Below are 18,432 nucleotides of genomic sequence, written 5' to 3' on the forward strand. Positions count from 1 at the left end.
TTAATTAAAACTCTTCAGTGATTCCATATTAGGTACAGGATGAAACTCCAGAAGTGTCAGTGTGATGTACACATTCTGTGCTCTCCACCCCCTGCTTGTATCTTACCCTGGCCTCTGTCTCTCAGCCTTAAAACTCAGAGAGAAAAATATGCTTAACCCTTGTAGCCAAGTATAAGTTTGTACTGCTTGTCTTATAATAGGATGGTGGTGGTAGGGAATCACAGTAATCTTTGAGTTCAAGGAAAGGTGGACGATAGACAGACAGGGAAGGAATCAAGATGACGCTTGCCTCCCCACTGCCAGCTGTTCATCAGGCCTTCTGAGCTATAGTATGGCTGCATTTCTATACTTTGCCAGTAGGTGCCACCATAAAATGCACTCTATACTTTCACCTGAAAAACATCTTAAATTAGGGGTTTCAGGTTACATAAATTAGTTAGTTCCCTGTTGTTCAAATGTTTAAAATTCCATGTTTCCATTTTATTACACAACTTTTTAGTGCACACCTGCATTATATTTATTGGACTAAATATTATGCATTTATAGAATGTTAAGTCTGATTGAAATTAGCCAGTCCAGAATCCTAATGTTACATTTCTTGTTTCAAAATAGTTCAGAAGCATTTTTGATATATTTCATATAGCACCTTTAATCACATTTAATTTTTAAAGATATAATTTACTATGGCAAATAGTTACCAAATTCTTAAAGATGTTAGGGAAAAGGCAAGTCATTCTATATAGTAAGTGAAAGAAAGTGAAGTCACTCAGTCGTGTCTGACTCTTTGCTACCCATGAACTGTAGCGTACCAGGTTCCTCCGTCCATGGGATTTTCCAGGCAAGAATACTGGAGTGCGTTGCCATTTCCTTCTCCATTCTATATAGTAAAGATAGTCAATAATTATAGTAAAATATTGTCAATTATTTGTATTATTGCTTATTATCCTCTTTCAGTCACTATGTTTTGATTCAGTCTTAAGGATTTAGTTGTGTTTTTCCTCACTTGCTTCATTTTTCTGTTTCTGACTCAGGGCTTTAATGCGATGCATTTAGTAGTCAGGAACTTCAGTTTATTTCTTTCTCACCCACATTCTTCCAGAGTAGTAATTTCTTCTGAGATGCTTTCCTGAAGACTCCCTTCTTCCTTACCTCCCCACTTAAATTACTGCTATACCTTCCGTATCTCATTGTATCAAATGATCAACTGTGACCTTTTAAAAAGAAATATTATATTCATTTTGTATCCCCAGTGCCTAGCACAAATGTCCTGGCATCATTTGGGTTAAAACTTAAGGAGTTTCTTAGACTCTAGAAGCAAGAATTTGAATTATGCTACTGTGTTGCTGAGCAGATATTTGAAGAGCTAGTATTGGCTCTTGTCATGAATGTATAGCAATAGAAGTCATAGCACCAGTGTTTGCAGTGTTTTGTTAAGGGTCAAAATGATGAGCTTGGCAAGCATCTGAAATACAAATCTTACAAATTTTTCCTAAGTACAGTTCATTCAGGGGATTATATCATCTTTAAAATTTAGAATATTTGGTCTTGTAGAAGGAATGAGAAAAGAAGGCAAAGGTGACTTTTACCTTTAATATTATTGAAAGCTTTTTCTTTTGTTCTTATAACTGACACAATGACACTCTTTCATATTTGATTATGCTTTTGAATCTTTTCCAGAACTCTTCCATTAGAGATTAATTCCCAGAAAAAGCACACAGTGTTTAATTATGTTTTCATTTTGACTACATTTCATCCAATTATTTTCTGTGGTTTTAATTGAAAATTAAGAAAAAAAACCAGTTGGAAAATGAATGTTTGTTTACATAAAAGAATTCTTAGAGTTTGTTCAGACTTCTGATTACAGATATATGGCAGACTAGGTCCCCTGATTGACCCTTGCATTGAAAATAATATTGCTGGATAACATATTTATAAACTAATTCTTAAATGTATTGATTAGGAGGTGAATGTAATGAAAATACAAGCCAAAAACAATGGGAGGGAAGAAAGCCAGAGAGGAAAGTCAAGAAGGGAAGCCAGCTTTTATTTTGAAAGTACTTGCTGAATTTGGTGATTTGGAGGGTCTGTTTTTATAGCCACCGCATCTAAGGGGGCATGGAGACAAGCCCAGGGATTGTTCAAGGTGGGGTGTCTATTGGGATATACCCAACTTATAGGGCTACTACCCTTTCAGTGTAAAATGAACTAAGAATAAGGACTTTAACTTGATATTGTGTTTCTTTGAAAACCTACTTAATGATAAAATGTTTTAGCATATTATTTAAGATTTAGAACAAGAGTTCCTGCTCTCATTTCTTTTCACCATAACATTGGATGTCCAGTTCAGTGTAGTAAGGTAAGAAAAAGAAATAGGAGATATAACAATTGAGAAGAAGAAGTAAAAGTCTATTTAGTGATAATATGAATATGATTGTATGTGTAGAGAACTCCAGGAATCTAAATGCAGATTATTAAAGTTAATGGTAGAGTTTAACAGTGTTGATAGACACATATCAATTTAAAAAATTGTATATCTATGCCATAACCAAATAGAAAAAAAAATTTTTTTTTTAAAAGCTTCAAAAATACAAAATATTGTAGAATAAATATAGATAAAACTCATACTAGTTCCTACCCTCTTGGAAGGTTCAGACTCTGGAAATTTCTCACACTTAGGGTTTGGGTCCTGATCACATTGCTACTAGAGCTTTTTGTCCTCAGGAAAACCCTCATTCATCCTGCTTACCACTCACAGCTTCCAATTTTCCACTCCAACTTTTGTTTGTCACTTTTTAGGGATGAAATTGGGTTGTACTTGGACATTTTCCCTGATTCCTACCAAGCCTAGTGGAATGTTCCCCTAGAGTAACTAGTCTGCCATAGTGTAAGTTGAAACTAAGTGCTTTTCTACCACAAATAATAATATAAAAATAGTAAAACATATGTCTTTTGTCTTACAAGTAAAAACTTCAGACTGTTGCTTGTGATTGTTGTTGTTTAGTCGCTCAGTCATGTCTGACTCTTTATGACTCCATGGACTGCTGCCCGCCAGGCTTCTCTGCCCATGCGGTTTTCCAGGCAAGAATATTGGAGTGGGTTGCCATTTCTTTCTCCAGGGGGTCTTCCCACAGCTCTTGCCACATCTTCTGCATTTCAGGTGATTCTTTACCACTGAGCCACTAAGGAAGCTCCGTTGCATGTGATGCTATTCTGTGCTGTGCTTAGTTGCTCAGTCATGTCCGACTCTTTGCGACCCCATGGCCTGTACGCCACCAGGCTCCTCTGTCCATGGGGATTCTGTAGGCAAGAATACTGGAGTGGGTTGCCATGCCCTCTTCCAGGTGATCTTCCCAACCCAGGGATCAAACCCAGGTCTCTTGCCTTGCAGGTGGATTCTTTACCATCTGAGCCACCAGGGAAGCCCATTGCGTGTGTTAGTGGTCATTTATTCAATAGAAATATCAATTATTTCTTCTGTGTGCCAAGTTATTGTGAAGATTAGTAAAATATGGTTCCTTTCTCGAGGAGCTAGTTTTTTCATGAAATGTTTCCCAAGCTTGTCTAGTCATAAGAATCACCTGTGGTAACTGCAAAATAAATGCAACTCTTTAGTACCCTTTTCTGGAGATTGTGATTCAGTAAGGTGGGCTCTGGAGTTGATATTTTAAACAAATGCTAAATGTGATTCTGATGATCAGGCAAATTTGGAAGGTACTGGTATAATGCACTATCATTCATTAAGTCTCTCTGCAATTCTAACTTTCCTTCTCTATTTGGAGAAGCCATTTGTATGTGAACAGTCATGTTTCCAGTGTTTCTTTCCTAAAATATAAAGCCTGACAATAAGGCAATGAGGATAACTATTCATAGTTTCCTTTACGCTACTGTCAGAGTCACAGAGAAGTTAAATAGTATATTCAGGGTAGAAAAGTGGGGGAGTTTGATGTGTGCTTAGGTAGTCTGACTCCATAGTCAGACAATACCACCTTATCATTAGGCACTGTGCAGCCTTTTCAGGGATACCTCTAGCAATGGAGAGCTCATAACTTCAAAAAAGAGCCCTCTTTTATTGTTGAACACCTCTAAGGTCTTCTTTGTAATGGACCAAAATCCTTCCTCTTTGTCATGTTGGTTTTAGGTCAGCCTTCTGGATCAGGAACTGCAACCCAAATTTATTCAGGTTTAGGCTTAGTATAAAGGAACAGTTGATTTCAGGTTTTAAAAAATCCTTGTCTATTGGTCATGGTTGGTCCAGTCTCTGGTTTCCCTTAGATTAGTATTAACTAGTTTAATTTCCTCTTCCATATAATAACTGTTCTCATCTTGGGATGCAATATCATATATTTCAGGTTAGTCTTCTTTCTAGCCCAGAACACTGTGTGTTCTTGGACAATTTATTTCACCTTTTTGAGACTCAGGTTTCTCATCTGTAATTTAAAGATAGTAATACTCATTGAATGGTTTTAAGGTTAAGTTAAATAGAATTTTAGGTATTCAGTGAAAAGTGGTTTGTGTTATCTTAGTTGTGTCTGAAGGTATGTATTTTAAGTATTATTGTTTAGTTGCTAAGTCATGTCTGACTCTTTTGCGACCCATGGACTGTAGCCTGCCAGGCTCCTCTGTCCATAAGATTTCCCAGGCAAGAATACTGGAGTGGGTTGCCATTTCTTTCTTCAGGGTATCTTCCTGACCCAGGGATCGAACACCCATGTCTCCTGCATTGGCAGGAAAATTCTTTATCACTGAGTCACCAGGGAAACCTATTTAAAGTATATTGCTTGTATATAACTACATCTGAATCCTTTATCAGATATCATATATAACTAAATTATTTCCTTCAGCTTTCAAATCAAGGAAGAAGTAACTTACCTTATTGAAATAACTTACTTTTAGAAAAACTTCTAAATTTTGTTTCTAATGGTTCTTATACTTTTTTTACATGTGTTAACTGTTTGATTCATAAGATCAAAGCCATATTCTTTGAAAAGTGTTGATTAACTCTGAGCATTATATTTTCAAGCTTATAAGCATATTGTCATCTCAAAGTGTTGTTATAAAAGTGATATTATTTCTATTTTCAGCATTGCAGGGGGTCGGATACTCTCAGTGATAAAGATGCAGCTGATTAAAGGCCAGAACAGCAGGGATCCTTTTTATAAAGCAGTAGAGGAAGTTACTCAAGATTTGGATTTGAGGATTAAAAATATTATCAATTCTCAACAAGGAGATGTAGCTCTTAGTACCACTGACATCAGTCCTGCACGGGTAATGAGGTTTTTATTTTTTATTATCCTTCTATACAAAACATTATCTTTTCTAGTGGCTGTAGAAATGATTTACTATTGCTACTTAAGTCAGAACAATGTTTCTTCTGTTATAAGATGATGTTGAAAATGTAAATTTCTCAATAGGATTATGCAGGATTATGTTCAACTTGGGGAAATCATAACATCTATGGGACAAATTGTCTCTGTTTATCAAAGGAGGACACTGGATAATCTTTAGCATCCCTTGTAGTACTAGAAATTTATAGTTCTTGAGGGATATTTAGGTGTCTTGTCATATTTTTCAATAATTATTTTTACACAACAATCACTTCCTCATTTACTCAGATGTGAAAGAAGAGTGGTTTCTCTGGTTATGATCCCAGGGCTAGGCACTCCATAGAAAAACCACAGAAATGGTTTTTATTCAGCAGTTTATTTGTCTTCTATAGAATTTTTCTATTTCCATGATCTCTTAGTTTCTACTTCTGTTGCCAGTTTACTGCTAATATTAGAAATTTTTCCTATACTTGGTAATCTTTTAATTATATGTTCCAGAAAATTTACCTCTTGTTTTTTTTTTTTTTTTTAACATAGATAGTCAAACATTATTAGGTTTTGTAAATATAGTTTTATAGGAGAAATTGACTACCGTGCTTTTAATTCTAAAACAGAATTTTGGAGTATGTGTTACAGTAATTCATTTGTTGCAATTTAACTGTTCAGGTAACAAAATCCTCTTTTCCTTAGGTGTAATTGTGATAGCCTGTGTATGAAGGAAGACTTTCACTTAATTTTTGTAATTCACTTGTTTATCTCCAGTCCTTGTGCACTATTTTTAGCTGTTTTCTGTAACAATACATGCTTTTAGTTTAATTTGAAGGCAGGAGAGATTCTGGGTTGTTTTCCCATGTATTTTGTGTGTGTTAACACTTCCTATGGCTAACTTGGCTTAAATGACAACCAGATTTTATTATGTCAGAAACTATCACAGTGCAGATATTTAAGAGCATCAATCTCTGCCATTTCCTATCACAAGAAATAAAGATGTAGACAACTTGGTTCTTAATTTCATGTTTTCATCCAAACTGAAAATCTTTGAAAAATATAATTCTATAATTCTCAATGAAATTAGTATTAAACAGTAGGGACTTGTTTGGTACCAATGATAAATGTATATTAAGCACCAGTTTTTGATAGGCAGTTTGTTAAAATTCCTGTGTAGCTATATGTTACAGTTCACTTGGTAGACTGAGTCAGCCAAGTAGAGAAAGGAGGCCAAGACCATGTTGATGAAACTTGAAGAAAATGGTACATCTATAACAGATGACCCCAAAAGGGCAACTCTTGCTATTTAAGCACAATGTCCAGCAACCCTCTGGTTAGGCACTGTCATTATCTCTATTTTACCTATGATTTAACTGAAGCACAGTGAGGCTGAGCAACTTTCCCAGAGGTTTACAGCACACACAACTAGTTAGTTGGTATGAACCCAGCCAGAAATGCCATCAAAGTTTGTTCTTAATGTGTATCTATGTGTAGTATTATCATATGTTTTCCCTATTCTTCTGTCTAGTTACTAAGTTTTTCCAGCTCTCCCCTTTTAATCTACTTTTTCTTTATCTCACTGTTGATGTTTTAGTTCACTGCTACTACCTTCTTCATTTCTGAGCTGGACTATTACAGTCTCTTAATTTGTGGTCCTATGTCCGAGGTTGCTCAGGGGTAAAGAAACTGCCTGCCAAGCAGGAGATGTGGGTTTGATCTCTGGGTCGGGAAGATCTCCTGGAGAAGGAAATGGCAACTCACTCCAGTGTTCTTGCCTGGAAAATCCCATGGACAGAGAAGCTTGGCAGGCTACAGTCCCTGGGGTCACAGAGAGTCGGATACAAACTCAGCGACTGAGCACACATGCATGCTCCATGTTCAATAACAGTCTCACCCTGGAATATATTTTATACATTTCCATCATTGCTACCTTTTTTCTAAAATGTAAAAAGTATCATTTTATTCCCTTTTTTAATAAAGTAAGAGGTTTTAACTTTGTAACAGACTGATTTGTAACTTCTTTGTCTGATATACAAAGCTTTCCCAGCCTCATCTGACATGACTCCCTCTGTTACCCTTCTTTGCTACCTGGTCACTGAAAATACCATATTCTTTCTTACCCCTGTGTGTCTCCTCTGTGAAACCATCCCTGATACCAGGGTAAATTGGTGTGCTTCCTTTGGTGTGCTCCCACTGCATAATGTTTACATGGTCTTCAAAATAGCACTTAGCACTCTGTAATGCCTTTACTGGTTACTTATTTATTTTGTCAAAGAGACTATGGGTCCCTTGAGGCATTGGTTTTTACCTTTCAAACACAGTTCTTGGGACTTAGGATGTACTTATGGGTGATTACTGAAAGAACGAAACTGAAAGAATGAAGGTCGACTAGTCTTTTTATTTTTGCATTTGAGTAGATCTTTACAGCCATCTGTGGGGTTGGTATTCAGATCACCAGAATCCCACTTCTGGTATAAGAGAGAAAAAATAAACACAGAGATTAAGTCATGTGGCTGAGGTCACATTTGTTGTTGTTGTTCAGTCGCTCAGGCGTGTCTGACTCTTTGTGACCCCATGGATTGCAGCCCCCCCAGGCTTCCCTGTCTTTTACTATCTCCCACAGTTTGCTCAAACTTATGTCCATTGAGTCAGTGATGCCATCCAACCATCTCATCCTTTGCAGCTCCCTTTTCCTCTTACCCTCAGTCTTTTCCAGCATCAGGGTCTTTTCCAATGAGTTGACTTGTTCACATCAGGTTGTCAAAGTATTGGAGCTTCAGCTTCAGCATCAGTCCTTCCAATGACTATTCAGGGTTGATTTCCTCTAGGATTGACTTCTTTGATCTCCATGCTGTCCAAGGGCCTCTCAAAAGTCTTCTTCAGGACCACAGTTCGAAAACGTCAGTTCTTCAGTGCTCAGCCTTCTTTCTGGTCCAGCTCTCACATCCATACAAGACTACTGGAAAAACCATAGCTTTGTCATATGGACCTTTGTCAGCAAAGTGATGTCTCTGCTTTTTAATATGCTGCCTAGGATCGTCATAGCTTTTCTTCCAAAGAATAAGCTTCTTTTAATTTCATGGCTGCAGTCAACGTCCGTGACTTTCTTTGAAGCCCAAGAAAATAAAATCTGTCACTATTTCCATTTTTTTCCCCATGTGTTTGCTATGAAGTGATGGGACCGGATACTGTGATGTTAGTTTTTGAATGTTGAGATTTAAGCCAGCTTTTTCGCTCTCCTCGTTCACCTTTATCAAAAGGCTCTTTAGTTCCTTTTCACTTTCTGTCATTAGGGTGGTGTCATCTGCATATCTGAGGTTATTGATACTTCTGTCAATCTTGAGTTCAGATTTTGATTCATCCAGTGCAGCATTTCGAATGTGTACTCTGCATATGTTAAATAAGCAGGATGACAATATATATATAGCCTTGACATAGTCCTTTACCAATTTTTCAACCAGTCCGTTGTTCCATGTCCCATTCTAACTGTCCTGTTCTTGACCTGCATAAGGTTTCTCAGGAGGCAGGTAAAGTGGTCTGGTATTCCCATCTTAAGAATTTTCCACTGTTTGTTGTGATCCACACAGTCAAAGGCTTTAGCGTAGTCAGTGAAGCAGAAGTAGATGTTTTTCTGGAATTCTTTTGCTTTTTCTATGATCCAGCAGATGTTGGCAATTTGATCTCTGGTTACTCTGCCTTTTCTAAATCCAGCTTGTGCATCTGAAAGTTCTCGGTTCACATATTGTGAAGCATAGCTTGAAGGATTTTGAACGTTACCTTGCTCAGTCACATAAATTGTGGTTAAACTTTTTGACTTAAAGCCTAGTGTTATTTTGTCCAAAATCTAATGTCTTCATTTGATGATACTTTCTATATTTTTTGGTGCTTTTGGAAGCTCATAAGGTGGATTTTAATATGGCTCGAGGGAGAAATATTCACAAGCCTTAAAGCCACTTCTCATGGCTGATTTTTTATAGCTTAATAGAAGAGGAGGGATAACAATAGCACATGAAATGGGAAAGAATGGTTGATTGACCCAGCTGGCGTGATTATTACATTCACTTGAAATTATTTCTTGTTCTAGCCAAAATCTCATGCCATAAACCATGGCACTGCATACTGTGGCAGAGATACTGTGAAAGCTTTACTAGTTCTTTTGGATGAAGAAGCAGCCAGTGCTCCTACCAAAAACAAAGCAGAGCTTTTGTATGACGATGAAAACACAATTCATCCTAATGGAACTTCTGTTCTTACACTTTTTAGGTAAGTAATGTGGAAGTTATATGTATGTGAATGTTAGGTCTGTAAAGGAAATTTTTGAAAAAGCACCTCATTGGTTATAAAAGAAGTTTATGCTATGGTAGGAAACTTGGGAACTACAGAAAAAGTATGAAGAGAAAAAACAAAAGTTAGTTAAAAGGAGACTGAAAATTTGAATGTGAAGAAGTCATATATAAAATAGTATTTTGTGAGATTATGACCAGTAACTTTTGTTTTTTCGTTCTTGTTTTTTGTTTTGGAATATTTGTTTGCTTAGATATTTGTGTCAAAAACGTTGCTGAATGCTTTCACTTGTATCAACCTTCGCAAGAGTCTCTTTTAGTAGTATCCCCACTTTATAAGTAAAGAATTAGACTTGAGAAAGATAGTAAGCAATTGGTCCGAGTTAGCAAGTAGCAGAGGTGTCCTTCTCCAGAACCTGAGGTCTCTGCTTCAAGGATTGTGCTATTTTGCCTGAGAATAGGAGAGTTGCTATACTCCAGACTTGCACTGGAATTGACTTTTACTTGTTCTTCCTCACATTAGGAAGAAAATACAAAATTACCTTTGGTATTCTGTACAAGACATTATGATACTCTCCAGTTCTAACAATTTAGTCAAAACACTGAGTAAGTTGGTGATATTTTAATTAATGAACATTCATTTATAGAAACATTTAAAATTTTAGAACAACCTCTTAAAATTGTATTTAGTACATTGTGAAGGATTTTTACAAAATTAACCTGTTTGATCTTTTCTATTTTCTGCTTGAACTACCTTTTAGAAATCTGACTTTCATCTAAAATTGTTCAGATCCATCCATGGTTACTTTATGCTCTTTCTCCTGTGCTTCACTGTCTTTTCTCTTGAAAGACTAACTTCATGATTTTCTATCATTCAATGTTGTCTTCTAATTCCTTTACAATGAAAGTTTATTTTATCAGTGATTTACTTATACCCCGTGTTGGAATCCCAGAGAACAGTATAAAGAAAATGAACCTTATTGTTTTTTTCCCTCCTGTTAATTTACTTCTGTTTAACAAAGCTTGCTTTTAGGTAGAAATATTAATGGTTTAAGTTTTCTCTTAGATTGAATTATGTAATTTTCTAAGAAAAAGTTATTTTGTGTTTGTAGGATTTTCTAAACAAAATTAATCCCCACATCCATTTTAAAGAGATACTTTTCTTTACTCAATCATGTGGCCAAACACATGTTTATAGTTACTAGCATTTTCGGTTGTCATTGTGCAGACAAGTACCAGTCCATGGTGTGTGTGTGTATGTGTGTGTGTGTGTGTGTGTGTGTGTTAGTTGCTCAGCTGCATCTGACTCTTTACAACCCCATGGACTGTAGCCCACCAGGCTCCTCTCTCCATGGAATTCTCCAGGCCAGAATACTGAAATGGGTTGCCATTCCCTTCTCCAGAGGATATTCCTGACCCAGGGATCAAAGCTAGGTCTCCTGCATTGCAGGCAGATTCTTCACCATCTGAGTGAGTGAGTGAAGTCGCTCAGTCGTGTCCGACTCTTTGCGACCCCATGGACTGTAGCCTACCAGGCTCCTCCGTCCATGGGATTCTCCAGGCAAGAATACTGGAGTGGGTTGCCATTCCCTTCTCCAGGGGATCTTCCCGACCCAGGGATCGAACCCGGGTCTCCTGCATTGGAGGCAGACGCTTTAACCTCTGAGCCACCAGGGAAGTCCTTTACCATCTGAGCCACTAGGAAATAATGGTCTGCGTTGAAATGTTAAAATTAAGAACAGTGTCTATGAATGTAAGTCAATGTAGTGTTATAAACTAGTCTTTCTTATAATGGACTATCCTTTATTCTTATATAATGGTCTTTTGACTCTAAGGGGTTATGACTCTGGCTCTATTAAGCTAAAAATGAATTTATTGAGGAATCCAGGTTTGTCTGGCTCCAAAGTGCCAGTGTCTACTTCTCTATTGTGTCTTCCCTGACCCTCCTATTTCTAAACTATGTTTTTCTCTTTTGAATTTCCCTGCTATGGCATCTGTCTTTTTTTACTCTGAATTTTAGTTATGTGTATATCTTATTTCCCTTACTTAGATCAAGATTCTTGAATTTAGAGTCAGTGAATGAGTGAACTTTCTGTTCTTCACAACATCTTATACAGTGCCTTACATATAGTAGAAGCTCGAGTGTTTAGTTACTGAACTAATTAATTAAGCAAATTATTAGTATTTAGAGCTCTCAGAATAGGAATGTGAACACTTTCATATAGTATTGTAAACCACTAGGTTCAGAATAAACTTCTATTCTCTAACTGTTTTCAGGTAGAGGAGAGGTGAAAACAGATTTAAAAGCTACTTTGGTTTGTAAATTTTTACTTTTTTTGGATGTAGATCTCCCACACAAGTGGATAATTCATCGATGAAACCCTTAAGAGAACGCATCCAGAAGTCAATGGAAGAGAAAAAAATCAAGGTACAATTTAATGTACTATCATGAAAATGATAAAAAATTGTTTTGCTTTTAGAAGAAATAAACATATAAAGCTGAGCTGGATATTATAAATACACATGGAACTATAGGAATTAAATGGAAAATAAATTATGATAGTTGATATACAGAAGCTTTCCTTTTAATACAATCTTGGCTGATCTGTCTCTGACATATTCAATACCCTGGACCTAAAAGAAGGAAAGGAATAAGCACCTGCTATGGTAAGTGCTCAATAAATATCTGTTCAGTGAATGAAGGGGAAAATAAAGAGAACATGGTTTTCTCATTTACATTTCTGTTATCTTAAACTGAGTCTTGAGAGTCTGTGTAGTTTCAGTTTTGTTCCTGTCTGAAGACATAATGGCAGAATGTAGATTGTAGACTGAGACAAGGAGAACATGTCACATTGTTCATTCACTAAAGCTATTCTTTTTATTTTCATTTAGCATTCCTGTCCACATATGAAACATTGTGCCTATCTGTAGTTAATAACATGTTTTTAGGCATTTAAATTTTTCTTAATTTTTTTCTCAAAGAGAAGCTCATTTTTAACTCATTTATTCATTTAACATATATATTTATTGAGTATCTGCGCTATATGCCAGACATTGTTCTATGGCTGGGAATTCATTCATTTAACAAAATTTTCATGTAAAATTTACAATTATCCTTAAATTATCAAATAATTATTCATCTCTTAATAAAACTTGAGAACTCTGATTTGTTCTTTATATTCACATTTGGCAAGTTAGTCCCAGTTAGTAAAACTTTTAGTTATCTGTTTCATCTACATACTGCAAATCCATTTAGTATATTTAGATTAATAAGCCTGATCTTTCTATTGATTATTAGTAGCTGTTAGTAATTAACATCTATGGAATACATCATTGAGTTTTGCATAATTTTTCTTTGGAAAAACTTTCCAATGCTTTGTTAACCCAAGTACTTATAGCCAAGGCATAAGATTTTTGAAAAACAATCTATCCTTTGGACTTGATTAGAAACAGAAATGTAACAATTTCTTTAATTTTCCCCTTCTATGGATAATGACAAACTTTAATATTTTCATTTAAAGATCATTGGGATATTTTGTTAAACTAAGTAAATCAAAATGAGACGATCTATCTGAAGAAAGAGAAGGTCTTTTTAGAAATTGATGAGTCAACTAACTGCTATAAAATTTATTAACTGATTTGTAAAGTGTGGAAAGTAGAAAACAGCTTATCTGATCCAGTCTTATTTATAGATGAGGAAATCAAAATCCTTGAGAAAGCACCTTATCCAAGATACCATAACTACCAGAACATATTTTATACCACTGTGTGAAGCTATGGATAAGTACTAATGAGACTGTAATTACATTGCTTTTGTTACTTAATAGTGGAACAGGCTTAGTCTACATAGCTCTGAAACTAAATGGCAATAGAGAAAGGAAGGAATTGGTGTTTATGGGTATATTTTATAGTACAGTACTCTTTTTGAAAGCAAAGTGTGAAAATAATTGGTTTAGCCAGGTATACAGCTGAACCATGGCCAGGTTGAATACTTGCTGGAATAACAAAAAAATGCTGCTAATATTTACTACTGAGTAACTATGGAAAAGTAGTTTAACAACTTTTATTACCTTATTATCCTGTTACTTTTTCTCTTTTGGTATTTAGTTTGCTTTTTTTAATCATTGAAAGAATATATGATCTATACTTGAAATACTGTCTTGGAAAGACAACAGAAGATAATATTAGAGAACTTACACTTTTGATGTAGATCATACTTGATTATGAAATATCCATGTTATTACTATTTGGGGCAAATTAACTTGTCTTGGATTTTCATTTCCTCGTTTATAAATAGAAGTAGACACTCCTGATCACAAAATCCTATGAAACCACTTTGGAAAGTGTTCATTAACTCATTTTAAGTGCTCAAGTTTTATTTCATACTGTACCTTATTTGGAAAATTGTCTATGATGGTCAAATAAATTCCCCCCTGAAGGAAATTAGAAGGTTCTTCCTGAACCTTCATGGTTTTGGTAGGAACCTTTAGAGAATGCTTTCTCCCCATTCTTACTGCCAGTTTCCAAGTGGTTTATACAAGTACCTTCATACTTTTTTATTACAGTTTTTTTAGAGAGATATTTACCTTCTTAGATTCTTGTAAATTAATTAGTTTTGTTCCTTCCAGCTTGATTTAGCAGTATTTTGCTTATCAGATGCAACTGAAAAGTTGTCTATATATCTCTTTTCCTTATTCTGAGTCTAGTATTTTCCTCCATATTATATGTATGTCAAAATAATCATGAGCATTAACTAAATAGCTTAAGTCAGCAGATCAGAAAAACACTGGATCTTTACAGGTTGGCATAGTTGGGACAGTAAAAATTAGGGTAGGTAGTGTGAAAAAATAGGCTGGCTCTAACTCTAGTACCTTTATAAACAGCCAGGCAATAGAATGCTCATGGCATTAGAAAATTGGACATCCATGTTTAACCTTTAGGATACTTGAAAACTGAGTATATCCAAATTAAAATGGTGGATTGAGGTCAAATCATAGAATTTCCCTCCCCGATACTTAAAATGAGTACAGAATAGCAAAACCTAGTAAAAATATTCACAAAATGCAAACAACAGAAAATAATGTAATTGGATACTATAAACTTCAAAAATGATGGCTAAGCAAAGAAACTGATTTCAGAGGGAAAAGGCACAACACGATTTAGCAGCTTAATCTATCTCCAGTGTCCATATCGTGTGTAGTGAGTTGACAAAGTCCTGAGAATTATCACTGAAATATTTCCAAAACTGAGAAGCCAGCTAAGTGTGTGGTGTTTGTTTTTTGTTTTTTGTTTTTCCTTTTTAGAGAAATAGTAGAAGTGGCAACTGCATAGTAATGTGGAAAATGAACTCTGGAGTTCACACATTGACTCTTTGGAGGCTGCATACTGAATTGTGGAAATTATCCAAATGATTGCCTTCCATTTGAATGAAATACACTCTAAGTAGAGGGACTTTTTCTAGTACATATGATACATAATAAATTGTTAGAAGAAAGTGCAGAACCAACCCAGACATTTTTTCAGATGATCTGTCTTCTCTGTTGAGCATTACTTCTACCTCCATCATTTTTCAGGCTACAGAAAAATGGGGGATAACAGAAAATATGCAGGCTTCAAAATGTTATTGAAGAGAAAGTAAAATGCCCTCAAGGAGGGAACAGAATCAAGAAATCACTCACAGACTTGGAGGCTTCTGTTTCTAACTAGGATGTAGTAGATCATCGCAAAATACCATTTCTGCTACAGTAACAAAATAAAAGGCAGACAAGTTGGGGAAAATATATTTAAAAGACATAGGAAAGCTGTGTAAGCAAAGCAGTTTAAATAAACAAAAAATCTGGAGAGAGTAAAGTTCTTCTGAGGTGAACAGTCTATTATCAGAGTTTTCTTCTCTGGGATTATTTTTCCAATTTTGGATATGAGCCAGGGATTGCTCTTGGCCCATTTGAAGGAACTTCATTGAAGCAAAGAGGAACTAATAAATATTTTGGTGTCTTGAGGGGCTGGCAACAATTTGGAAACACTGGGGCGCTGGATACACACTTATTTTTACCTAGGATACCTATGCTGAATTTTAGAGCTGAGTGGGAAGTTAAGGAGTCTCAGTCCAGTAGACTAAAATCACCTGTGGTCTTGCAGTTGCTCAGAAGACAAGGCTCCACTTGAGGAGTGGGACCTGCCTCAAACACATGGTTGTTGCCTTCTCAAGATATTTGCCGCATTTGGCAATGAAGTGGGTTGGGAGACCAAAGAACACAATGTAAAAACCTTTGAAAGACAGAGTCCTTCAACACTTAAAGGTAATTAAAGGAATAGATGGGCAAGTTGGATGTAAAATTGTGAAATTCCAACAGAGAATCATTTTTTTTTTGACGATGCCATGCGGCTTGTGGGATCTCAGTTCCATGACCAGGGTTTGAATTCAGGCCATGGCAGTTAAAGTGCCAAATCCTAATTCCTAGACCACCTGGAACTCCTGAGAACCAAACATTTTAAGTCAAAACCAAATAGAATTTCCAGAACTGTAAAAACATTATCTAAAATTAATAATTAGGTAAATTTAATAGTAAACCAGACATAGCATTAGGTAGAACAAGTGGACATGAAGATAGATCATTAGAATAATATCCAAACTAAAGCAAGGAGAGAATAAGGAATGCAAAAACAAAAGAGAAGATCAGAACACAGAATATGCCTAACATATGCCTAATTGGATCCCCAGAATGAGAAGAGAAAATAGGATTGAAATAGTATTTGAAGATATAATGATTGTAATGTTTCCTGAAGTGTAATTGGCCCTTTCACATCAGGTAGTAGTTAAAGATGCGAGGAACAGATGCATGATTTCCTTTAATAATGTAAAGCTACGTCTTGGTTTCAATATTATGGACCCAGAAAACTAAAAAATGTCCCTGAGTCTTTTGAAAATCCATCTGCCCTTCATGTATGTGCCACGGAAAATAGATTGTAAAGCTTCGTTACAGAGTAGTGTTCAACAGAACTCTCTGTGGGAATGTTCCGTAGTTTTTGCTGTCCAATATTGTGGGTGTTAGCCATGTGTCTTGTGAGCACTTGAAATGTGCTACTGCTACTGAGGAACTCCATTTTTAATTCTGTTTAATTTTAATTAATTAGCTACACAATATTAAATAGTTGCAGTTCTAGTAGATTAAAGATACATGCAAATGTAATAACTAGAAACCCTTTATAAGACTAAGAAATGGTGCTCTGACCATGAGAGATTAGAATAAATAGGATTTAAATAGGAAGAGAGGATGGAAGAGAGCATTTCAGGCTGAGCAAGCAACTTGATGAAAGTATTAGATTTCTTTACTAGTATAAAGAGGCTGTGCATTCGGTAGTGTACAAAAGGAGTGAATAAATAATGTGGGGCAAGATTAAGGAAGGTGTGGCTTTAAGGAACAGTTATTTTTTGTAGGGCTTATTGTAAGGATATGTACATGAGAACCTAAGAAAGGCGGACTATTTAAGAACTTGAAAGGGATCGGGGATGCAATGGGGCTTAAGGACTGTAGCTGCATGGTTCTCTCCGCTTGAATGTGATATAGCTTTTCTGTGCGTGTATATCTCTTCTCTTGTACCAAATGATTTTCTTACTATACTGAACAGAGTAGAGTTTACTCTGTACCTGTTTTTCTATTTCAGAGCTTTTGTCCTTAGGGTAATTTAGCTGTTCTTTACCAGTCTACTCTGATTTCTGTACCCTGTGGTTTCTTTACTCTCTGTACATCTTTTTTTCTGCCTCCAAGCTTTTGCTTCCTCTTGGTTTCTGTTACCTCCTACCTTCTCCTCACATACACCTGTTAGAGTCCATTATAATCTTACTTAATTCACTCAACAAACATGTATTAAATGCCTACTGAGTACCAGGCTCTGTCCTAAGCATTGGAAATATATCAGCAAACGAAACAGACAACCCCTCCTGCTCTGATGGACAAGTCTTCCCCCAGTATTTATGGGACTGGAGTGCAAGAATATAAATGGAGACCTCTGGTCTGCCCCTACAATTCCTTTAATCCTGGTTCTGTTCCTTGCTCTTAGAGACCTTCCATCCAGAAACATACACATTCCACTCCCCAACACCCTTGTCATAAGCAGTCAGCCCTTCTGAGAGGAAGAGGCCAGGACTGGCCCAGCACCTTGGCAGTTTGAGTAAGGAATTCTGGGGTCCTTAGATACTTGGAACAGGATCTAAAAAGAGAGGTCATAGTCTCCTGTGGACTTACTCCTCACCCTGTGGGGTGAAGAGCACCATAAGAGGACCAGAGCACGCCATCGGTTGGCAAACTAAGGTTTTGTTCGTGGAGCTTGCCTTTTAGTTGGGAGAGGCAGAACAAAAACAAGATAATTATATTGTATCAATGTATTAGATGCTTGTCAGTACTATGGAGGGAAATAAAGCTGGGAAGGGGTATAAGGAGAGTATATTCCTTTGTGTGTGTTTTGGTTTTAAAGAGAATGATCAGTACAAGTCTCTTTAAGAAGATGACTGAACAGTATTTTTCATTAGAATGAAAATGGGATGTTTGTATTAGTTTGAACTAAAATTTGAACTCATTTTGACTGAAAGAATGAGGGTGGGATTTATTGCACACCTTCTAAGTGTTATACTAGACATTTTATATACTTCATTCCAATTAATCCTTGCTGAAGTCTAGAAGGCATTATTTTCCAGTCCATATACCTAGTAAGTATCAGAGTAAGGATTGTATTTAGATGTAAGACTTCTAGTAGTCATGTACTGCCAGGAGCCAGCTCACGAGATCCCACCCATGACAAGGTCCTGAGGAGAAGGACTGATCGAGCACGGCTTCTCA

General features: G+C 36.2%; 1 protein-coding gene and 1 non-coding gene across 7 annotated transcripts in view; one reads left to right on the forward strand and one right to left on the reverse strand.

Annotated features, from left to right (window-relative positions):
* PARPBP (PARP1 binding protein) overlaps positions 1 to 18,432 on the forward strand; it is a 98,111-nt gene that overhangs the window by 36,974 nt on the left and 42,705 nt on the right. For 4 of the 6 annotated variants that reach the window (XM_081595563.1, XM_081595561.1, XM_081595559.1 and 1 more), the window contains 3 exons: positions 5,082 to 5,265; positions 9,397 to 9,575; positions 11,942 to 12,023. In XM_081595563.1, the coding sequence (XP_081451689.1) occupies positions 5,082 to 5,265; positions 9,397 to 9,575; positions 11,942 to 12,023 (445 nt within the window). Of the gene's footprint in view, positions 1 to 5,081; positions 5,266 to 9,396; positions 9,576 to 10,118; positions 10,202 to 11,941; positions 12,120 to 18,432 lie in introns of those variants that run through there. The other 2 variants (XR_014083464.1, XR_014083465.1) reach the window with 2 other exon arrangements.
* Positions 11,201 to 11,272, reverse strand: TRNAW-CCA (transfer RNA tryptophan (anticodon CCA)). The gene has a single exon. It is a non-coding gene; the product is annotated as a tRNA-Trp (tRNA).

This window comes from Giraffa tippelskirchi, chromosome 4 (assembly GCF_054371585.1).
Source record: "Giraffa tippelskirchi isolate mGirTip1 chromosome 4, T2T-mGirTip1v1.2.pri, whole genome shotgun sequence".
Classification (NCBI taxonomy): Eukaryota; Metazoa; Chordata; class Mammalia; order Artiodactyla; family Giraffidae; genus Giraffa; species Giraffa tippelskirchi.